Consider the following 24,807-nt stretch of genomic DNA (forward strand, 5'->3'; position numbering starts at 1 on the left):
GTCATTTATTTTTGTTCTAATCTTAACTATTTTCTTCCTTCTGCTGGTTTTAGGTTTTTTCATTCTTTGTTTTAGCTCCTTTAGGTGTAAGGTTTAGGTTGTTTAGTTCAGATTTTTCTTGCTTCTTGAGCTAAGTCTATATTGCTATAAAATTCCCTCTTAGAACTACTTTTGCTCTGTCCCAAAAGTTTGGGACTGCTGTGTTTCCATTTTCATTTGTTTCCATGTATTTTTCAATTTATTCTTTGATATCTTGGTTGACCCATTCATTGTTTAATAGCATGTTATTTAACCTCCTCGTATTTGTGCTCTTTCCAGATTTTGTCTTGTGGCTGATTTCCAGTTTCATAGCATTGGGGTCATAAAAGATGCATGGTATGGCTTCCATCTCTTTGAATTTGTTGAGACTTGTTCTGTGGCCTACTATTTGATATCTTCTGGAGGATGTTGCGTGTGCATTTGAAAAGAATGTGTATTCTGGTGTTGTGGGGTAGAATGTTCTGAAAATGTCTGTAAAATCAATCTGGGTCCAGTGAGTCATTCAAAGCCAATGTTGACTTGTTGATTTTCTCTTTTGATCATCTGTTCATTGATGTAAGTCAGGTGTGAAGGTCCCCTACTCTTATTGCATTATTATCAATTAGTTCTTTTATTATTAATTTTTTTATGTATTTGGGTGCTATCATGTTGGGTATAAAAATATTTACAATATTATATCTTATATATTATAATAATTATATCTTATATATTATAATAAGATATATTATATCTTGTTGGATTGTTCCCTATATTACTATATAGTGTCCTTCTTTATCTCATTATACTCTTTGTTTTAAAGTCTGTTTTGTTCAATATAAGCATTGCTAAACTGACTTCCTTTTGACCTCCACTTGCATGTTCGATGTTTCTCCATTCCCTCACTTTCAATCTGCAGGTGTCTTTTGGTCTGAAATGAGTGACCTGTAAGTAGCATTTAGATGGACCTTGTTCTTTTAACTACTCTTGTCACCTGTGTCTTTTGATTGGAGCACTCATTCCATTTACTTTCAAAGTAATTACTAATATATATTTATTGCCATTTTGTTATTTGGTTTGTGGTTATTTTTGTAGCTTTTTTGTGATCCTTCTCCTGCCCTCCTTCGTGGTTTGTTGGCTTTCTTTAGTGATGTATTTGGATTCCTTTGTCTTTATTCCTTGCATGTCTATTGCTAGGTTTTGACATGTGGTTACAATTAAGTTTGTATGGAAACATCTTCTACATGTAGCGGTGTATATTAAGTTGATGAATGCTTAAGATGGGCACCTTCTTTACTCCTCTTCACACTACATTTTAGGTATGTGTTGTCATATTTTATATCTTGTTGTTTTCTGAATTCTTTGATTTTTACATAAATACTTATTTTTACTGCTTTTGTGTTTCTCACTTTTCATGCTCTCCCTAATGTCTTTCCTTTCTGATCAAAGAATCCTCTTTGATAGTTCCTGCAGGATTGGTTAGTAGTCGTGAACTCCTTTAGTTTTTGTTTGTCTGAGAAACTCGTTATTCTTCTGTCTTGAATGATAGCCTTGCTGGATAGAGTATTCTCGGTTGCAGGGTTTTGTTTTTGTTTTTCCTTTCAGCCCTTTGTATATATCTTTCACTCCCTTCTGGCCTGCAAAGTTTCTACTGAAGAGTGCATTTATTGCCTTATGGGGTTTCTCTTATATGTAAGAGTCTTCTTTTCTCTTGGTGCTTTAAATTTTTTTCTTTATCATCACTTTTTGCCATTTTAATTACCCTGTGTTCTGGTGTGGACCTCCTTGGGTTGATTTGGGGGGAATCTCTGTGCCTTCTGGACTTGGATTTCCTTTTTTCCCCCAGATTAGGGAAGTTTTCAGCTATTATTTCTTCAAATAAACGTTCCATCCCCCTTTCTGTCTTCTGGGTTCCCTCTAATATGAATGTTACTATGCTTGATGGAGTCACTGACTTCCCTAAGGCTGTTTTCAATTTGCATAACTTTTTTTTCCCCCCTCCCACTTGTTCAGCTTGACTGTTTTCAATTACTCTGTCTTCCAGGTGATTAATTTATCCTTCTACTTCTTCTAGCCTATTCTATAAAGTGTGTTTTCACTCTCATTTATTGAGCTCTTCGTCTATAATTGGTTCTTTTTTTAATGTTTTCTATCTCTTTGTTAGTGGTCTCACTGAGATCCTCCACTCTTAAGTTTAGTGAATATCTTTATCATCATTACTTTAAATTTTTATGAGGTATATATTACTTTTATGAGTTTCACTTAGGTCTCTTACTGTGATTTTGTCCTGTTCTTTATTTGGGACATATTCCTTTGTCCTCATTTTTCCTGACTCTCTCTGTCTGTGCTTGTTAGGAAAATCACCTATGTCTCCTGATACTGAAGGTAATGACCTTATGAAAAAGAGGTCCTGTAGTGTCCTATAGTGCAGTGCCCACTGTTCGTCTGAACCTGGCACTTCAGGGAGTGTCTCCTGTGTGTGTTACATGTGCCCTGTCGTGCTCTAGTCACTTTTTCCTCTGGTCCAGTCATCTGCAATGGCTCTCTTTGCCTGTTGTGGGAAGCGTTTGGTCCCCAGCCAGGGTATGATGAATTTTAACAAGGTATATACGGATCTGCTTGCTAAACGAGATCTGGAGCTGCCATGGCCAGGACCGGGCTGGCCTATGGAGATCTGCTAAGTGCATATGGATGGGGCATGCACTTTAACAAGGTTCACCTCAGGCTTCTGTAGCACCCGTAGCCAGCCACAGCTGCTGGCAGGGCCAAAGCAAAACATGTGGGGTTCAGAGAGGCGGTGCTGGTGAGGTTTGCACTGGTTTTTGGACGAGGGGGGAACTGCAGCTCTGGGGCTGAGGCAAGCATGACTGGTGAGGGCAGTCCACCAAAGTGCAGAGGCGTCGGGTGGGGCTTGCTGGAAGCAAGTTAGATGATGGGTTTGGGTGTTGTGCTTGTTCCTTCAGGTGGCCATTGTTTATGTGGAGGCTGGGGGAGGAATGTTACCTGCCAGCTCCTTGGTTCCTGGAGGGGTCTCTCTGAGATCCCTGTCTCTTTGGGATAGGCTGTGTGATGAGTAAATCACTCTTGCTCCCATTTGTCCTCTGTGTTTTTCAAACTGCTGCGTATATGCAGTGTCTGCAGAAGCTGTTTAGTGTGCTGTCCCCTTAAGGGGTGGGGCTCAGCTCTCTAAGTCCTTCTGGTTCACCCAGAGCCCAGCCTGCTGATGTTTAGGATTCCAGACCTTAAGTCCCGCTGGTTGTAAGAAGTCATGAAATTCGGCCCCTCTCACTTGCACAGCCAAACGTTCTGGGGATTCCTCTTCTCCATGCAGGCTCCCTGGTGTGATAGTCTGTTTTCCACCCTCCACTGCACTCCAGGCTCCCTCCTGTCTGCAGTTGGCCATGGTCTATTTAGGTCTCCAATAGCATTTGCACCCACTTTCTTCCATGTGGTCTCTTCTCTTCTTTGGTTGTGGAGTTCATTCTGACAGTCTCCAGGTCGTTTTCTGGCTTATTCAGACTATTGTAAATGCCATCTAATTGCATCCATGGGACACAGTGAACTTAGGATCCTCTGGCCCCACCACCACCCGAGCCTCCACTGCAGCCTTTTTAAATATTAAGTTTTGTCAATCTAGACCATGAAAGAATCCACAAGGTGGATTATAAGAATGTATGCTTATACACTTTATTGAATTTTTTAAAGAGATCTTTAGGGCCCATGAATTTCCAGTATTTTTTATGTGACAGAGTTTGGTTTCTTATGTCGGTTTGCTAATGTCGATTACACTTCAGTTACTGGAGATACAAGTCAAGGTTCAAAGCTGAGTCTGAAGTCAGGGGACTGTTGGCACTAATGGAGTGCCTTTTGCTACAACACTGCTTAGTTGGGTCATAAAAAAAAAATCAAAGTTAGATTAGTCCAACTAAAAGTATTGGCAAGAAAATATTCCAGTTAAGAAAAAGGACTACATCTTGTCTTCCAGCAGTCTGTATTCTGACATGGCAGCCAAAAGTGTCATTTCTGTCCCATCTTTCCCGACTTGTGCCATCGTACACCCTGCATCTCAACCCATGGGACTTTTGTAGGCTGATTATAGAAGCAGCTTTTCTGTTTGAAAAGGCCACTGTCTTTCCCCATGGTGGCCGCACCCTCGATAGAGCAGGGAAATTTGTAATGCAGTAGGTGATATCGTCAAACGTTTATTTAACTTCCTATGGTGTGTTAACTACGTAATCTGACATTTTGGCAAATGAACCCCAGGCACTGGTTGGTTGAGAGTGTCCCCTGAAGCACCAGCTCTGAGTTTGAGTCCAGGTTCTGCCACTTAGACCCAGGGAGGGCAAGTTATTTGTGAAGAGGTCTTAGGTCCCATCTTGTGCACGTAATGTGGATAATGAGAGAACCTAAAGAACGATTGAAGGATAAAGTACGTTGGTTCATACAGAATTCTATTATCTCCATTGCACTGATGAGAAGATAGACTCAGAGAGGTTAATTAGGTTGCTCAGAGTTGCATGGTTACTAAGCAGCATGGTTGGGACTTAATATTATAATGTGTTTAGCACACAGTAAGCACTGACTTATGAAGTGTTGGATGGAGATACATGGTCGTAACTTAAAAATATACCATTAAGTTTGATTTGGCGTTTAATACCATCTTATATGCCTCTCACATTTATGACTGTAGTTAAAATAACACACTTAAACTTTAATGATTGCAAAAAATATGTGAAAGCTGAGCTTAAATTATTAAATGCTTAAAGATAATAAAATATAATGATACTTTAATTGCCATTGTAAAGTGAGATTGACCTAATTTCCCCCCCAAGTAATTGATTCTCTTTCTATGCTTACTGCTCTGTTGGTGTATTACTCCCTGCCCTGACACATACATAGGGACCTCCACTCAGCACCCATTCTCACCTTTCCTGTTAATCGGCCCTAATTCCTATATTTCATATCCAAGTCACTGCCTTGGATTATGACATTTTTGCTCAGAAATCGAAATAACCTGAAAAGATAGTATACCTACTCATCATCACTTACAGATCATAGCATGAATTAATTTGTCAGACTATTTAGCTCATTTCCTGACTGCAAAAATCTCCTACGTGGTATTTATTCAGTTAGTCGTGTAAATTGAGGAAGTATGCATCAATTTAAGACTAAGCTGTTATTAAGCTTGCCTGAATATTAATATGTATGATAATTGAAGGACCATACATCATTGTATAGATGGTTTTAAATCTTTTTTTTGGTAAAAGGTGGGTCGTTCGTGGATTAAGTGAAGTAAAGTTTGTAAAGCTGTTAGCAGGATGCCTGGATCACAGTATATGATGAAAAGATGTTAGTGATGGTTATTATTATTGATAAAGTAAGAAAAGCACTTGACATACAAGTGCCTGATAATCAGTCTTAACCATAATCTGTATGAAGCCACTTAAAATGCAAGTGTTGATATTTACTAATAGTACTATGTGCATTCTTTGTGCTAAATTTTATGCTAAAAGGGATTTAACATATGGGTCATATAATTTAATCCCAGTGCTACATCTAATTCAGGGTTAACTTCATTATTAAGACAAATCTCTTAAAAGTTAGGAATTTTATTCTTTGATTGACTTTTGAGCCTTAACAGCAAAATTCCTTTGTCAGATATTCCAATAAATTGCTATAGTATTTTGAGGAGAGAAATTTATTTCTCTGTTCTTATACTTTCTAAAATTTTACTGTAAAATTAAAATCTCTTGGTAAAGAATAGATTTAGGAGTGATATGGAATAAAAGAAAAGACAATTTTGTTTGCATTCCAGAAAGAGGCACATATTAAACAATTGTATTCAGAAATGATTTCCCAAGGGAAAAAGTAGAGGCTTTCTTTAAAAAATTCAAAATGATATGGAAGAGAACTCATCAAGATTTTATATGTAAAATAGGCTCTACAGAGTGACCTTTGAATCCTTTTCTTAGGTTATATACTTGTACATGAGGGTTTTTATTGATTAAGAGGTAAGTTCCTTTTAGTCTATATTTCCAAGTCAACTTAAAAAAATTTTTTTGGACATAGAATAAGATCTTTGACTAGTTGACCTGGGTTGAGTATTCCATCTCCCCACGATCGTATTAAAACAGTTACTTCAAGGTCAGATATTCTTGGATTGATTTTGAAAGGTAAAACATTTGTTCATCTATCAAACTTGGAGCATCTGCCATTTGCCAGGCGTTAAGCTGAAGGAGTTGGACACTGTCCTTAACCTCAAGATGTTAATAGACTAGGGTAGGAGTTGGCAAGCTTTCCCTTAAAGGGTGGTGCAGTAAATATTCTAGGCTTGCAGGGCATACGGACTCTGTTGCAACTACTCTGCCACTGTATCTTGAAAGCAGCCAGAGACAATCCTGAAGCCAGTGAGCATGATCGTCTTCCATTTAAATTTGATCTACAACACTGGGTGGTGAGCCAGTGGGCTGTGGTTTGCTGTTTCTAGAGCGGGGCAGATAAATAAACTGACAGGTACAACACAAGATCACTGTGACAGAGGTTGACACAGAGCACCTCAGGAGCACAGATGAGATGCATCTAGACCCTCTGCCTTTCTGGGTGTGTCTGTGCAGAGTCTACAGTGTGTGGGGGAAAACAACGAAGGGGAAATTAGGGAGATTGTCAATCTAGGGTTTTCAGAGAAACTGATGGCTGAATTTCATCGTGAAAATCAGGAGCAACTCACTAAGGGACCGGGCTCGAGTCTATTGTATGTAAACCCTAGGGACTTGTGAATTCCATCACCTTAATATAAGCCAATGATTCTAAACTATGTAGCATGGAATCCAATTGCTCAATAAATTAATAATCTCAAATTAAGAGGTTACCTTGTTGAATAAGTTTGGGAGATACTATCTCTTTTCCCTCCCCAGGTCGCTTTCTAATTTTTTTTTAAACAAAGACTCTGATAAGTAAAGATGATTTTTAAATTTCTATAGTTGAGAATTTCCTTATTTGTCATAGGATCCTTCTTGTGTGTGCAATGCCTATTCATGTAGTGTTTTAGAAGTAATGTTTTGAATGGTGTGGCTTTGGAAACAGGCACAAACCAAAGGTGAAGAGTCCTACGTCCCATTTGTCTGTCCTGTGCAAGCAGCTGGGTTCCAGAAGCACTTCAAACAGATGGCAGCTGAGTGTTTGAGTTACCGGGTCATAGGTGTCCAGCCCCTGGGAGATGGAAATTGAAGCAAGTTACTAGGATGTTAAGGTTAGGCAGAACAACTTGCAAACTCACTTGGTGAACTGGGAAGATGATGAAATTATGGAGTGATGATTCCAAATCTTGGGCAGTATCACTCCTAGGGGGGCTTTGCTTGTCACATGACCCGGAACACTACTAGCTTTTCACAGATAAGAACCAGAGATGCCAAATGCTCTGCACACCATTGCACAATGCAGATGCGTCCTGCCCAGATGCCAGTGGCGCCTTGTGGACAGACACTGCTAGGGGGAAGGCATAGTCGATGAGGGGCAAGAGATCACACCTCCCAAGATTCAAAAGACTGAGACTGGGCACAACCTTTTAGGCTGATTACCATCAGTACAACAGGAAATGTTGAAAATGCTATGTTTTAACAATCAGATGCAATCTGTTCAATTCCATAAATTGCCATCAGGTTATATTTTTGCTTACACAGAGGCCATTGTAAGATTTACGGAGCAAAGGTGAGGTACCATGTGATCTTCCAAATAAGCCACAGGGTTAGACGCTGTTACACATTGGAGATGTAATTTAATCAAGTAGATCATTAGTACGCCTCCCTTCCTCATGATCACTGTGACGGCAGCACCAGAGTAGACTCAGTTCTTATTTTGAAAGTAGCCCTTTGGTGGGTTTTTTAAAAGTCTCCTCTGAAAGTTTTTAAGGAAGATTCTGTATGTCAATAAATAATTTCCTTGGCTCATTTTTTTTTTTTTTTCTTGAGTAAATCGCCTCAGGGAAGTATTCCCATGGTTCCTAGAAAATAACAAGTAGAAGAGCTTTTGCCAGACCAGGGTTGCTATAAAATAAGGCACCTGTTGGTGATGTAAGAAGTACCCCATCCCCTGGGCTGATGCACCCCTACCAGGGTGAAATGGGTGACGTGCAGCGACAGGGTGAGCTGAGCTGCTTCCACTTATCCCCACGCAGGTGCCTTTGGACAGTGTGCAGACTGCACACCCCGGGCTCAGCACCACTACCGTTTCATTGCCTTTGGCTTCATTGGATAGACTCCTTCAACTTGCATGCGTGTCAGCACATACCCCATGACGCCCTCTGTGAAGACGAATGTCACACCAGCTAAATGATGCGTCCCTTTTCCTGAGTGCTTACCCTGTGTCAGCCTCTTGGCTGAGTGTCTCATACGTACTAATACTCATAACTGCTGCATGAGCTGGGTGTTTTTGTTTGCATTTTCTGATTAAGGAAGCTAAAGCTTACTGATTGTCTTTAAACATTTTATTTGTAAGTCATCTGTATGCCCGGTGTGGGGCTTGACCTTACAATCACAAGATCGGGAGTGGCAGGCTGTACCAACTGAGCCAGCCAGGTGCCCCTAAGGCTTATGGGCTTTGAAGAACTCTCCATAGCCGCATAGCTCGGAAATGGAGGCACCGGGATTCAAAACCATCTTTTATCCCTCATTCTCAATTCCCTGCTATTAGTTACTACACAGTAGGGGTTTCAGGGCATTTCTATGTTAGTGGGAGGGCACACGTATTTCAGGGTTCAGTTATAACACGAGTGCAGATGCTGTTCAGGAAGGACCTGTACTGAGATGCAGGAAGCTGTCAGGGACCATTTCGCAGGACAGGCAGTGTCTGAGCTGTCTCGAAGTTGACACAAACATGGAGGAATTCAAAGACTGATAAACCCAAACCACCGTGAAGTATCCGCTCACATCTGTCAGGATGGCTATTATCAGAAATGAAGATAAGTATTGGTGAGTGTGTGGAGAAATGGGAACCCTTGCCCTCTGTTGGAAGGAATACAAAACGGTGCGACTGCTATTGGAAAACAGTATGCAGGTTCCGCAAAAAGGTAAAAAATAATAATAAAATAAAACTACCCTACGATCCAGCAATCCGGGGTCTTGATTCAAGAGAATCAGGATCTCAGAGAGATAATAGCACTCCCTTGTTGCAGCACTGTTTGCAACAGCCAAGATGTAGAAACAGCCTCAATCTCTACTGACAGGTGAATGGATGGTTTATACCTACAGTGGGATACTATTCAGCCTTAAAGAAAGGAAGTCCATCCATATGCCGCAACACAGAGCAACCTTGATGGTATTACGCTAAGTGAAATAAGCCCATCATGGGGAGAGGACCGCTGCATGATTTTACTTGTATCGGGTCAAATGCATGCAACCATAGAGTGGAGTGGTGGTTGCCAAGGGATGGGGAAAGGGAAAAATGGAGAATTCTAATCAACAGCATAACATTTCAGTAAGGTGAAAACACTAACTCACTCTCCAACTTGGCTGTGCAATATTTTTTAAAGTTTATTTTTAAGAGAGAGCTAGACAGACAGACAGACAGAATAAGTGGGGGAGGGGCAGAGAGGAAGGGGGGAAGAGTATCCCAAGGAGGCTCCATGCAGACAGCACAGAGCCTGACATGCGGCTCGAACCCACAAACCATGAGATCATGACTTGAGCCAAAGGCAGCCACTCAACTGACTGAGCCACCCAGGCGCCCTGGCCATGAAATATTTCTACAGCCAACAACAATGTATCCTACACTAAAATTTGTTGAGGGCAAGTTCCATGTTAAGTGTCCTTAACACAATAAAATGAAAATAAAATACAAAATAACCTAGCCTAACAAAATAACCTAGCCTAACAAAATTGCATAACACGATAACCTAAAATAAGATAACATACATAGGTTGAGAAGATTGGCTGCACTTCAGAAAACAAGCTGGACTAGGTTTGTGATTCTTAGTGATATTTTATTATTTTTTTCCTTAGTGATTTTTTTTTTTTTTTACATTATCACATACCAACTGAAAATAATTGGTAAAGCTGTAAACCCTGCTGTACACTTAAGTCATCTGGGGAGGTGTTAAAACTTACATTGAATAACACGGATGAATCTTGAGGACATTATGTTAAGCGAATTAAGCCTGTCACAAAAAGATAAATACTGTCTGATTGCATTTATAGGAGGCCCCCAAGTAGCCAAATTCAGAGAGACAGAAAGTGGAAGGTTGGCTTCCAGGGTGAGACAGGAGAATGGGGAGTTAGTGTTCAATTGGTGTATTTTCAGTTTGGGAAGATGAAAAAAAGTCTAGACATGGATAGTGGTGATGGTTGTACTACAGTGTGAATATATTTAATGCCATTGAACTATATACCTAAAAACCATTAAGAGGATAAAATTATGTGATGGATATTTTTATGACAGTTTGGAAATTACATTGCTTTCTCGGAACTCACTCTATGACTTCCTAAATCTGACTTTCTAATGACCGTCAGGTTTGGAAACCACTGTCGTAGGGCATGTTGACCAGGGATTTGGTGTAAGAGATTGGTAGTGGCTTTGAAAAAGGTGGTGAATCTGCGGAACTCCAAAACATTAAAATAAAATTTGGAAGTTTGTACTTGGGTATATTATAGTCTTAGAAGATGCTTTTTTAAGACAGTACTTATAGTATTTTTGTTGTGTCTGTAAATAACTTGATCACTCATATTTGTCTAGTGCTTTAACTTGAAATTAAAGCACTTTTAAATACATTCTCTTACAGTATTTCATGGCCTTGGTTTGAGATTCCTCAGGCCAGAATTATCATTTCTACATTAGAGGTGAAAACGGTGAGACTCACTGAGCTCAGATGAATTACCTATTACCCATGGTACCTAGTGTGGGGGCGGTAGGAAAGATACCTAACTGATGGGAATGTAACTCTTGTCTAAATGAAAATTGCAGGAATAACGGTTTTATGGATTTTCTTCTTTGAATGGTTGAAAAACATCGTTGTCATTTCTGCCATCAATTCCACTAACCATTTCGATGGAAATACGTCAAATGAATAAAGCGATGTGGCAGAATGTACCAGAAGAGTCCTGGCAGAAGGCACACAGCTTGAGGCTTCGGCTGGGCAAGGCGGTGTGGGCTGTAGCTTCCCTGAGGGCGAATGAGTGGGTGACAAGGGAGGAGGACTATGCTTAGAGGAGCTCTATTCTTAGAGCTGCCCGTCTCTGAGCACTTTACTTTAAAAAAAAAAAAATTTGTTCATTTTTTGAGAGAGAGGGACAGAGAGAACAAGCGGGATAGGAGCAGAGAGAGAGAGGGAGAAAGAGAATCCCAAGCAGGCTCCACAGTGTTGGCAAGAAGCCTGAGGTGGGGCTCTAGCTCCTGAACCATGAGATCATGACCAAGAGTTGGAAGCTTAACCTACTGAGCTACCCAAGAGCCCCCTGAGCCCTTTACTTTAGAAGGGCTCCCCTCTAGATTCTCGCGGGTGTGGTCCCCTCTAGACCACATGCCACGATCAGGATCCTGGAATGCTATTGCCCAGATGGCCCTGAGCTCATGTCCAAGCTCAGCACTGGCCTCTCCTCAGGTCCTTTCTTCCCACCCTGCCATTTGCTCCCTCCTGTGTCTGAGCGTTGACCAAGAGGCAGCCGTGTCCGTGAGTGAGTGGTGGGGGTGATGGGGGGATGGCTGTGATGCACGGTGCTTGGTTGCACAGGGAATCAGTGCCCTGCAAATATTAGTGATGGATCTGGAGAACACTTTGTTAAAATACAAATTATTGAAATACTTTTCCCTGTTGTTCTACCCTTTCCTCTTTTCCAAACAGATCGGCACGCTTTTTTTTTTTCTTCTAAATTGACTATATTTGGCATATAACATTGTAAATGTAAGGTGTGCAACATGGTAATTGGATACATTTATATACTGTAATTTGATTGCCATTGTGATGATAATTACCACCTCCATCATATTATTCTTTGAGTGGTTGGAATAATTAAGTTCTAGATTCTCAGCAAAGTTGATTATAATATGGTATCCTTGCCAGAATTTACTACACGGTGCATTATATCTTTATGACTTGCTTACTATTACTATTTTTATTTACCATTGTCACTTTGTATCCTTAACATCTGCCTTATCCCCCCCCACACCCATCCCCCGGTAACCACCATTTTACTCTGTTTTTATGAGTTTGGCATTTTCGATTTCACAAGCAGGTGTATCCTACAGTACTTGTCATTCTCTGATTTAGGTCACTTGCATAATGTCCTCAAGGTCCCTCCGTGGTGTTGCAAGAGGCAGGGTGTCCTCCCTTCTCATGGCTGAATAATATTCTATGTATGTGACATATAGGTGTGTGATTATATAATCCATTACATATAGACAAATATGTCTATGTATTTGATTCTCACGTCTTCTTGACCCATTCCTCCATTGGTGGGCACCTTAGGCTGTTTCCATATCTTGGCTTTTGTAAATTAATGCTGCAATGAACACGTGAATTTCTTGATCTCAGAATATGTGGTCAATACTGAAAGCTTCCAGAAGATACGGTCCTATCTATTTTTAAAACCTAAATTCATTTAATGAGATTAAAAAGAGTAGAGTCAAGTGGGGAAAGAAGGACCTTTGGAAATGTTTCCTCAAGAATGAATTTCTCTGCATGGACTCACCTGGGAGGGATGGCCGGAAGCATTGGGTCCCCAGCTTGACCAAAGGTCCCCTCTCTTATCTCTGGGCACAAAAGCAGAGAGCCATTGGACATCATGGGTTCTTCGTGATCTTGATAGCAGAGAGATGAGAGAGTTTACGTTCCAGCCTCTGGCCATGACATGTCTCCTGGATTTGGTGTGACCTTGAGGAAGAGCTAAACAATGAACATTATCAGATGGCCAACTGAAAAATTGTTCCTACTCCAAAATAATTTGATTGAAGAGAGTGAACAAATGAAAATTTCCAGCACTCCTGAGTCTATATTGAGACTTACATCTGACATATTAGAACATTTATTTTGATTATTGAAGGTCGTAAACAATGATAACACTTAGAACATAAAACTTTTATTTAATTATGGCGGCTGCTAATGTTTATTGAACATTCACTGTATGCCAGTCACCTTCTCAATGCTTTGTATCTGTTCTTTTGCTTACTTTCACCACAACCCTATGCAGTGGGTGGTTACATCCACCCCTCCAATTTTTTAAGGGAAGGAAACTGAGGTCTAGAGAGTTTATATTGCTTGCCCAAGGCATAGCTAGTAATTAGTAGCAGAGCCTAATTCAACTTGATTCTCTTTCATTCAGAAGTCCATACATTATACGGTGGCTCAGGATAAGGAGTTTATATTGTCTCACACAACTGATAAAATTATACCTCATGTCTCCATAATGGTTTGCTTTATCTAAAGTATTTTTACACACAGGAAAAAAATTCTAATTCTTAGAATCTGTACGATAATAGGTAGCCTGTGAAGGTTGGAGTCACTGTGTGATAAGAGCTAAATGTTGCTGATAGACGATGAATCTAGCAGTGATGTATGTAGTATATACTGAGGTGGGGGCAAGAGACCCCCAGGAGGGGGGTTATAAGTTATATGACTATTTATAAGTTATAAGACTATTGCATAGCTGACTGAGTCAGGATCAGTGACAAATGATCTAATTATGGGAGAAAAGTATGTTGAGAGCCAAAAACATACTTTTGTTGATGAGCCCCCTAAGGGGAAAGTTCACGTATCTATGAGGTTAAGAAGGACCCTTACTTAATCCTTCATCAGTAGAAACTGGTTTCTTTGGTAGGTCAGATTTCTGCTTTTATTCTGCAGGAAGCCACTGGCACCAAAAGAAACAATACCTGTCAATATTCTTCTTTTTATTTATTTTATTCATTTTGAGAAAGAGATGGGGGAGGGGCAGAGAGAGAGGGAAAGAGATAGAATCCTAAGCAGGCTTTCCACTGTTATCTCGGCTCCTGATCCAGGGCTCGGACTCCTGAACCATGAGATCATAACCTGAGCCGAAATCAAGAGTTGGGCACCCAACTGACTGAGCCACCCAGGCAAACCCCCAGTCAGTATTGTTGGCATTAATCTTGATACAGAGCTGATTTCTAGTGACAGAATGAAAAAGCTTCTGTGCTCCAAATGCTACCCAAAAGTAAGTAATGGAACAGCATGCTCTGCTCTAGGTAGAGGACATTGTCCAACTATTTCCAGATTTGCGTTTGTTGGAGATACCTTGCCTTAAAAATAGGGGGCTACATCTAATACCCTGGTTATATTTAAAAATGAATACCAGTATGGGGCGCCTGGGTGGCTTGGTTGGTTGAGTGTCTGACTTCGGCTCAGGTCAGGATCTCACGGTCCGTGGGTTCGAGCCCCGCATCGGGCTCTGTGCTGACAGCTCAGAGCCTGGACCCTGCTTCAGATTCTGTGTCTCCCTCTCTCTCTGCCCCTCCCCTGTTCATGCTCTGTCTCTCTCTCTCTCTCAAAAGTAAATAAACGTTAAAAAAAAAAATGAATACCAGTGCTATCAACAATAGCCCAATTATGGAAGGAGCCCAAATGTCCATTGACTGATGAATAGATAAAAGTAGATGTGAGATATAGATACAATGGAATATTACACGTGATCTAAAAGAATGAAGTCTTGCCATTTGAAACAACATGGATGGAAGTGGAATGTAGCATGCTAAGCGAATTAAGTCACAGATAAATATCCTATGATCTCACTCGTATGGAACTGGAGAAACACAACAGATGAACATAGGGGGAGGGAAGGGAAAATAAGATAAAAACAGAGGGAGGGAGACAAAACATGAGACTCTTAAATACAGAGAACAAACTGAGGGTTGCTGGCGGGGGGAGGTGTTGGGTGTGGGGATGGGCCTTAAGGAGGGCACTTCTTGGGATGAGCACTGGGTGTTACATGTGACAGATCTGTCACTGGCTCCTACTCCCGAAACCGATACTACACTGTATGTGAACTAACTTGAATTTAAAGAAATAACTTTACAAGAAAAAAAGAAAATACGTACACAAATAAAAACAAAGGCTGATAAAATCAAACCTTCCATGGCTAAGTAGTTTAAAAACATCAAAACGTGTTTGTTCACTGTGAAAAATATTCAGGTAGTTTTTGTGGACTGCTTACTGCAAAGTACCTCCCCCCCCCAACTCACTCTCTCTGATCCCACTGCAGTCTACCAGGAAATCACACTGCCTCTACCTGCAGGATCCAGCAGAACTCAGGTGCTCTCCCAGGCCCTCCCCTGCTTCCACCCTTTCCAACCCTCACCATCTATCAGGCAGCAGACCCCTAGCTGGCCTCCAACCTCTGCTGTCTGCCTCCCTGCCATTGACTCTCATTGACAGAGCTGGGACAGGGTCTCTGGGGTCCACTAAGTGCTACAGACCCCTTGCCTTCCTGGTTCCTCTACCTGGATTCTCTCTCTCGGACCCTACGGTTAACTGTCTCCCTCACCTCTCAGGTTTCTGCTACCGCCTCACATTTTCAATGAGAATATCCTCATCCTGGCCAGTCTTTTGCCTTAGACTCCCTCCCACTGTAATGCCTGTGGAAGTTTTCTGATGGAAAATGCTATAGCCCTTACCTCATGTACTTTATCATACGTGTGTGTGCGTGCACACATATATAATTGTGTCACATGTGCTTATTATGTTTGCTCTTTATGTTCTATTTCTGATCAGTAGGCAGGAACCTTGGCGTTCATTGATGAATCCCAAACACCTACAACAATTTGTGGCCCATAATAGGCACTCACTTAAGTTTTCCTGAGTAAATAAATCATGTAGTTAAACCCGTATTTTAACAACAGTAAGAATTTTTTTCTTTGAAATAGACCCACGAAGATACATTGTATTTAGTTGTAACCATGATTGTGCCTTTTATAACTTTTGGTACAATAAAAATACAGTTATCAAACAGAACATTTTGAGAATACAAGAAAATAGAGAAAAGGAAAAAAAAAGTTAAAAGATTGTTATTCCACCTACCACAATATTTGTTAACCTTCTGCTATTTTCCTGCAAAGATTCTCTATGGAGAATTAAAGGGGGACTTAAGGAAAACATCTTACATTATGCATATTTTTTACCACCTTTTCCTTGTAATGTTGTAAGTATTCCATGTTTACATGCTTTTCAACACTTTTTATAACTGTAAGTCAGTGGTTCTCCAGCTTAGGTGGGTTATATCTCTCGATATTGACTGTATTAGGAGTTAAAAATGAGAATATTTAAAGATATTTGCGAGTGTATTTAAAACCACCAAAAATAAACATTATATGTTAACATAAAAAGTGTATTTTTAATAAAGATGACTGCATCTTCCAAAGACAAACAAAACTTAGTGAACATAGAAGTTTGAATTTACATTTTTTGCAAATCCAGTCAATATCTGGCTTGCTAGAGAACAAATTCTCATATTTGCTTCTGTATTCAATCTGGTGAATTTGTTTTGGTGGAAGTATATGAAAAGATCACTCTCAGAGATTGGTGGTAGGAAAGGGGGGGAAGTAGGCTAATGACGTTTTCGGATAATTGTGGACCTTGTTCTTTGATGCGACACCACAGCCCAACAAATACTGGTTTATTGAAGGTTAAATGCAATATGGAATGTCAAACAGTAGCTACATTAGAATCTATTGATCCAGCTTGTACTTCAAATAGATCTTTCTCCATGCATGGTTTTGTAACATCATGCATGTATCAATCACCTGGCAAAATACTGCTTCACTGCACTATGCAGGATTTCCAATCCTAAACACCCTATCTGTTAATATCCACATATCACCAAAGATCTCATCAGAAAAGTCTTCAAGTATTGGAAAGCTGCTAAGCCCAAAGTGGCAGCTAAAAGTTTTGTGAAGTTGTAATTTTCATTTGAAAGTTCACATTTTATCATGGGCAACAAACACTGCCTGGTTTGTTCCCCCCTTGTAGTAAAAGGCTCACTTTGTTCTTTTTTGAAAAACTGTCTGCCAGATACACACATCTGAATAACCACAGTTTGTTGGTCATTGCCAAGTAAAAATGATGTTCCTTGGATCAAGTGGAAGTCTTCAGCTTGCCATTCCAGCAAAGACACAAGGGATCTGGGGCGCCTGGGTGGCTCAGTCGGTTAAGCAGCTGACTTGGGCTCAGGTCATGATTTCGCAGTCCGTGAGTTCAAGCCCCGCGTCAGGCTCTGTGCTGACAGCTCGGAGCCTGGAGCCTGTTTGGGATTCTGTGTCTCCCTGTCTCTGACCCTCCCCCATTCATGCTCTGTCTGTCTCTGTCTCAAAAATAAATAAACGTTAAAAAAAAAATAAAAAAAAAAAAAAAAGACACAAGGGATCTTCCTGGAGACTGCCACCGTGCTTTGGTATACCCAGAAGGACAGCTTGCATACTTGCCATTTTGTCGCACACCATATTCAAAAGAGGCGTATTTAAGAGTTGAAACGTAATAATATTAATAACTTTTATTATTTCATCAAAAATGTGTTAAAGTAAAAAACGACGTTTTATTTCATTTTTCTAACTGTGGGTAAGTGGGGATTAAGCATAAAATGGCAACGAGTGCAGTTTGGTGGTCACCGGCTTAACCTGTGCTGAGGGGTCCCCGTTGCTTTCACACCATCGGTGCGAATACCAGCCTAGCTGTTCTAGAATGACCCATAGGTGGGAACAATTATTCCACACCGGATAGCTCAGTCCCACTTGTGTTTGTAGCCAGCTGTTCGTAGAAAAGATGATCTTCTCTGATGATTGGTTGCTTCTGGCAGCAGATAAATACAAACAAAAGGGCAAGTGTAGTCATGTCCATACATTAATCCACTCGAAGGCAAAAGTGCAGCTCTGTAAAGAAGAACTGAACTCCCTTCTGTGCTCGCAGCTGTAGCTTTAATTCAACTAGATGCTATATCATTGGAAAGAGGCAGTGCAGTGATTTCTTCTACTGACTTCATCCAGCGGGCGTGGAACGAGGTCAACTCTGCAATCCTTTCTTGGTCTCTGAGCTACCGTTGGCCTTTTCGAGTCATTGCAGTATGGTGACTCATCCCATGAGATGCTCCCCTTCCTAATTTAAAGGCCGTACCGGGGCGCTTGGGTGGCTCAGTCGGTTGAGCATCCGACTTCAGCTCAGGTCATGATCTCGCGGTCCGTGAGTTCGAGCCCCGCGTCGGGCTCTGGGCTGATGGCTCAGAGCCTGGAGCCTGCTTCCGATTCTGTGTCTCCCTCTCTCTCTGCCCCTCCCCCGTTCATGCTCTCTCTCTGTATCAAAAATAAATACACGTAAAAAAAAAATTAAAAAAAAATAAAGGCCGTACCAAATGATTTTTGGCTTTCAGAATCCTCATCACGTCTACATTTAAAAGTTCCATTTCCTTTTCTTTAAATTGTGAATGATTGGGCTCAAAGTGACATCATAACTGACACAATAAGGTTGTTTAAGAAATATTCCTTTCTGTAAGACAATAAGGGAAATTATAATTCTTAGGGAAAAGTTGATTTTGTCATATTTTTCTTGTAGTGACATTCTTAAAAATGAACAAAAATATAATGAGCTTTCTTTTATTTAGTTCTTAATAATAATTACAAAAGTCTGAAGCTATAACAGCTTTAGATAAAATTCTAAAAGTTAGAAATATTTTGCAAAACATATAAAACTATTATTGTGACACAAGATATGCAAATGTATTTTCTTCTTACTGTTTTGGGTTTTTTTCACTTTGACACAAGAAACACAGGTCTGGGGGCGCCTGGGTGGCTCAGTCTGTTAAGCGTCCGACTTCGGCTCAGGTCACGATCTCACGGTATGTGAGTTCGAGCCCCGCGTCGGGCTCTGTGCTGACTGCTCAGAGCCTGGAGCCTGTTTCAGATTCTGTGTCTCCCTCTCTCTCTGACCCTCCCCCGTTCATGCTCTGTCTCTCTCTGTCTCAAAAATAAATAAACTTTAAAAAAAAAAAAAAAAAAAGAAACACAGGTCTGAATAGCCAGTTATTCAGGAGTTCAAAAGAATGATCTGCTGAATGATAAGGTTACGAGATTATAGCACATGTGTGATAACTGTCTAGTAAGAGCACAGATTTACTGAAATTATGCTGAGTTAATTTCTGTAAATAGTACACATATTATAAACCTATATACTACCTTACATTCTAGGAAACCCAAGAACATACAAGCATATATCCATTAACCATCAAAGCAATGATGTCACCATATTTTGTCTTTTTTTTTTTTAATTTTATTGTTTAATTATTTTTGAGAGACAGAGAGATAGAGCATGAGCGGGTGAGGAGCAGAGAGAGAGAGGGAGACACAGAATCCGAAGCAGGCTCCAGGCTCTGAGCTGTCAGCACAGAGCCTGACGTGGGGCTCGAACTCACAGACTGCGAGATCATGACCCGAGCTGAAGTCAGATGCTTAACCCACTGAGCCACCCAGGTGCCCCGATGTCACCATATTTTGTACGGTGTCTGTGGGATTCTGTTGTATACATGTGAAAGAATACGGTATTAAAGGCAAATTACAAGTTACACTATTTGCTTTGACTTTGAGGACCCCCCTTAAAAGGGTCTTGGGGAATCTGCAGCCTCTTACATCACATTTCAAGCTGCTGCTGTATAAAATTCTATATTCTGTAAGTGTTTCAATTTCATTGACACATGGCTGTAATAAAATTCTTTGTACTTGGGTTTTCTCTCCCCTCTGTTAGTTGTTCCTTTCAAACAGTAGATTGGCAGAAATAAAAGCATTAAGACAAATTCAGAATGTGGGACATCCAATAAGACAGTTGTCCAGTCTCTTCCAAAAGTTAATGCCATGGGGGAAGGTGGGAGAGGGGTGTTGTAGAACGAGAGACTAGAGGTAAAGGTACAGAACAGCCAAAAGAAATTGATGTGCAGAATTTTACTGGATCCTGGTTTGAGAAGAAAAGAAATAGTAAAGACAGTTTTGAACATAAGTAATATTTGAATATGAAACAGATACTAGATGTTATTACAGAAGTGATGTTCATTTTCTTATGTATGATAATGGTACTATAGTTAGTTAGACACACGTTCTCATTTTTCGGATATGTACGCTGCAGGTGAGGGCCTGGGGTGAAGTTTCATGGTATCTGCAACTATGAAATGTTTCCTCGAAAATGATCTATGAGCCTATTTATAGACACAAAGAAAAGTGGGTGAACTGAAGGTTCATAAAGATGGCACAAGTGTAAAGAGTGGCAAATCTAGGTGGTGGGGATACAGGTGATTCTTGAGCTATTCTTTCAGTCTTTCAATTTGTTTAACTTTTTTCATGATAAAAAGGTAGTTAATAAATCAAACGTTATTAATACTCTTCATATCCATATCACTATCGAAAAGACTATAGAACTGTTTTGAAAGCTGCATGAGGCATTTTCTAATAATGTGACTGTAACCCATACCAGCCAGTGGCTAAGTGATGAGCTCCACGTAATTTAGAGGGGGATTTTCCAACTTCTGTCACTTATGTTGGGTGGTGCCACCTCAGGCCAACTCTCAAGGGCACACTTGTCAAATCTGTAAAAGGGGTGACAATAACAATGGTGATTTCAGAAGGTGGTTGTAAAACAAAACTTTATGTTCTCTATAAAATGCTTACCCCAGTGCCTGGCCAATAGGAGAGACTCAAATCTCGTCTGGTATTATTGTCTTTGCAAATTGCAAATTCCAAGTCCTTACTTGATTCCATTAGAAAAACCAATGGCAGAGCTTTACAGGCATTAAATCATCCCTATTACATTACATTCAAACACATTCTGTAACTTCAGGCCTATTGTAAGTCCTTAGGGGAATCAACAGTCTTAATAGATGTGTAAGAATTACTTGTAATTAGCATGAAGATTGTTATAATAAATTATTTTTCACTTAAAATATTCTTCTCTACAGTTGAAACATTTTCTGGAAGTTTGTCCTTATAATTATTTTGCCTTCAGTTTTCTAAATCATAAACAACTTCATCTTGAATTATATGTGCAAATGAGTAGAGTCTACACGAATGTCTTTTGATGTTTGGGGGAAATTTAACCAACATATTTCATGGGTAGAATTCCAAATTATGAATATCCTCAATTGTTTTGTTCTTGGTGTTGAAGCTCTTGGTGAACCAATAATTCTTAGAAAGGAAATTAATCCTATGAGAGGGGATGCCTGGGTGGCTCCCTTGGTTAAACATCTGACTCTTGATTTCAGCTCAGGTCATGATCTCATGATTCGTGGGTTCGAGCCTCATGTTGGGCTCCTCACTGTTATCACATGTGCTCTCTCTCTCTCTTACTCTCAAAATAAATAAATTTAAAAATATATTGTTTGTAATCATAAAGGTCTTAGGATTTTAAAGATAGCTACAGAAGTATATTCAAAGCAATTTATTAAAGTGAAGCCATTTATTTTTTTTGTCAGTTGCTCTCCATTTTGTTAAATTTAGAAGTTCCCCAGTTGTTACCATTTTTTCACAATGTTTCTTCTTAAAAATCAGCCTTAATCTTCGTTGGTAACAAATGCTACTGAATGCTTTGAGACATTTAAAATTGTCAAAGATTAGGATAAGCATACAACAGAATATTATTCAGACATGAGAAAGAAGGAAGTTCACATTTGCAACATGGCGGGACCTTGAAGGCCTCACGCTAAGTGAAACAAGGCCAGACTGAAAAAGACAAATACTGTATGCTATCACGTGTATGTGAAATCGAAGTAAAAAGTCAAGGTCATAGAAACATTGGGTCTTAACGTGGGTGCGGGGGGGCTGGAGGGTGGAGGAGACAGGAAGATGCTGGTTAAAATGATACAAACTTTCAGGTACAGCTTAGGATGAATAAGGTCTATATCTAATGTATCACATGGTGATGATGAGGGGTAACACCGTGAAATGTGCTAATGGAGTAAAACTGCAAATATTTTCCACCAAAAAAAAAAAAAGATAAATATATGCGGTAACACGTGTGTTAATTACCTAGATGGGATGAGCCCTTTCACGATGTGTACATGTATCACGATGTACACTTTAAATATCTCATTCTATTTGTCATTTATACTCAGAGCTGAAAAAAAAAGCACAGTTGCGAAAGGTATTTAAAGTGCCCTTCCTACAATTTAATGTTTATGTTTTTGCTTAATGTATTATGTCATCAAGCACATACTAATTTTTTTTTTCTTGTGGACAAGAACTCTCCAGAACGTGGAATTATTATGGTATGGATTGGCATGGACATAGCATAGTTCAGATAAAGTGGAGCATAGAAGAGACTATAGGCTTGTCTAAGGAAGGGAGCCAATTATAATAACATGAGGAAAACTCGATTGTAGTTTGTGCTTTCCACCAATACCACTGGGATAGAAGCATTCTGATCACCCTTCCATCTTAGGAGATGCTGAGAGATAGCTCATTAAAAGAACAAGGAAGGGGTAGGTTTTTCCACCTGCATCACTCATGGAAATAGTTTCCTCTGTCTTCCTCTGTTTCTGTGAGAAGTTCCATCCAGCTGCTGAAATAGACTGCCTTCTGGAAATTAAAACCCACACGGCTAAGACCATAGCAGTAAATCTGGTGGAACAGATGGGCCTGGGTGAATTGTTCTACCTCTGAATAAAGACCTTGGGATTTTGTCAGTAGGCTTTACACTAAGTAATAGGAATCAGAGGGACAGGTGAACGGTATGCTCTGATTTCTTTCATTGTATTGTTCTAATCAAGCCTGAATTATTTGCTAAGTCAAATATCAGATACGCAAATGTAGATGCACTCATTATAGCCTTCTATTTAAGCATTGAAGTATGATTATATGAGACTTCAGTTCTGTATCCCAGTTAGGCTTTCCAGTGGAGTTTCAAGAATGACATGTTGATGGGTGTGTTTATTTCTTTTGAAGTCATTACTATTTCACATATAAAAGAACTTTTGTTGGTCTGTGCATTTAGCGTTGCTCCGTATTTTCCTTTGCTGGTCATTGGGTGGAAAAATTAGAGAAGGAGGAGGTAAGGGAAACTAACATTTTCCTGGCCTACTGAGTCTGGCTTTTTTTCTCCACGTCTGATCTGCTCCTTATCATTGTCCCAGGATGCCTTCACACATCCCTGCTTTCATAACTTTGCTCCACACGTGCTAACGTGTCGTTGTTTGTAAATGATAGAAAATACAGGAGTTGAATAAGACAGATAAGCTGTTCTTATTTTTGTGGAATTTTAATTCTCGCAGGGAGAATACCCCAGAACAAATCCGTGATTAAATATCTAACGACTGCTAGAGCAGGGGAAAAAGGAGTTCTCGGGGGGAGAACCTGACCTGGCTGGAGGGGGTTGGGGAGAAAGCAAGCTTCCAAGGTTGTTGAATGAATGCTTGTAGGTGCGAGTGTATCATCATTCAAGCTGTGTCCTAAAGAATGAGTAGAGGTGTTCTGTACAAGGGAGTGTGCGTGAGTGTGTGCGTGTACGTACAGAGGGACCTAGAGAGGAATCTGGTGAGAGAAGACTGGTAAAGAAGAAAATGTTTTTTCCCCCATTATAGCCGAGGCATCTATAATTATAAGTGGGCTTTAGCCTCGGCTCTGGCCCACTTCTGTGTTCTCCCTGGCACAACATGCCTTTTCCCTGTCGGTCATCAAGTCACGCTCGCGTCCGTGCTTTCCTCTTCATCCACAGGTTCTTGGTCGTGAAACGTTTGCTGTTGCACGTTCCTGTTTGGTTGGTGGAAGGAAGTTGCTTCACCATCTTCTCTGTTTGCTTTTGCAGTGTCCCAACGTTCCAGAGCCTTCCTGAAGAGATCCTCAGTAAGCTTGCCGATGTCCTTGAAGAGGTAATTGTTTTTAAGCCCTTGAACTTTGTGGGTTGGGACATAGCCCAGCACAGCAGCGTGATGACGGGTCACCCACGGCAGAGAGACCCTGAAAGAGCTTTCAGCCCTGGGGTGAGCAGTGTACGTGGCTTTGAATAAAAGCCAGCTCAGCACACCTGTCATTTGTACGCAGTTAGAAAGGTGCAAATCCACTTAGCGACTGAGGGAGGAAAACCCCATTGTGGCAAATAGGATGTTTCCTTTGACTTCCAAGAATGGGAGATGGCAAATTTCTCTCTTCTTTCCATCCGTGTAAAGCAAGATTTCAGTAACTACCCCTCAGAAGCTTCAGATGAGCAAATTTACAACAGGTATATGTTTTATTAGCATATGAGTATGCATGCACCAATGCAAAAATGTCGCTAATATTCGTATTCTCTGAAGCTGTGAAGCCCAGGGAATGGTACAACAGGGCCCACTAGGTTTGCAGCATCCTGACTGGCCAGGGCAGGATAGGGTCTCTGCAGAGACAGCGAAGGAGGGGTACCAGAGCGCCTATGCAGGAGCGCAGGGTGATGGGGGTGAGAGGAGCTGGGGGACACCTGCTCTGGTATCTTCTGCTTCCCCAGGGATCCCGAAAGCAGGGTCATCGGCTGAGGATGAAGAACAGGCGGAGGGATGGGAGGTTCGGGGACAGAGGAGGAGGCAGGACAGATGTGGAGGCGTGGATGAGCTAGGAAAACACAGCGTGACCGCCAGGTGCCCTGCCACCCCACTTGACGTTAGCTGTCCCAAATCTAAATTAAACAGGCGAGGAAGAGTTGATCGAAGACTTGTGATAGGGGGCACAAATCAGGCTCAACCCTGCTGGAACAAGAGGTGGCAGATTTTTAAGTCCTGGGCTGAGCTAGTGGAGAATAAGGGAGGGGGAGGGAAAAGCCCTCCTGGGGTAGGAGACAGGCCAGTGTGATGAGGTCCTTGGAAT

The 24,807-nt window shown here is 40.7% G+C and overlaps 1 protein-coding gene across 3 annotated transcripts in view; it reads left to right on the forward strand.

Moving 5' to 3' along the window:
• PRKG1 (protein kinase cGMP-dependent 1) overlaps positions 1 to 24,807 on the forward strand; it is a 1,260,290-nt gene that overhangs the window by 875,306 nt on the left and 360,177 nt on the right. For all 3 annotated transcript variants that reach the window (XM_078434117.2, XM_078434116.2, XM_078434118.2), the window contains exon 5: positions 23,780 to 23,843. In XM_078434117.2, the coding sequence (XP_078290243.1) occupies positions 23,780 to 23,843 (64 nt within the window). The remainder of the gene's footprint in view (positions 1 to 23,779; positions 23,844 to 24,807) is intronic.

Source organism: Panthera onca, chromosome D2 (assembly GCF_046562875.1).
Source record: "Panthera onca isolate mPanOnc1 chromosome D2, mPanOnc1 haplotype 2, whole genome shotgun sequence".
NCBI classification, from domain to species: domain Eukaryota; kingdom Metazoa; phylum Chordata; class Mammalia; order Carnivora; family Felidae; genus Panthera; species Panthera onca.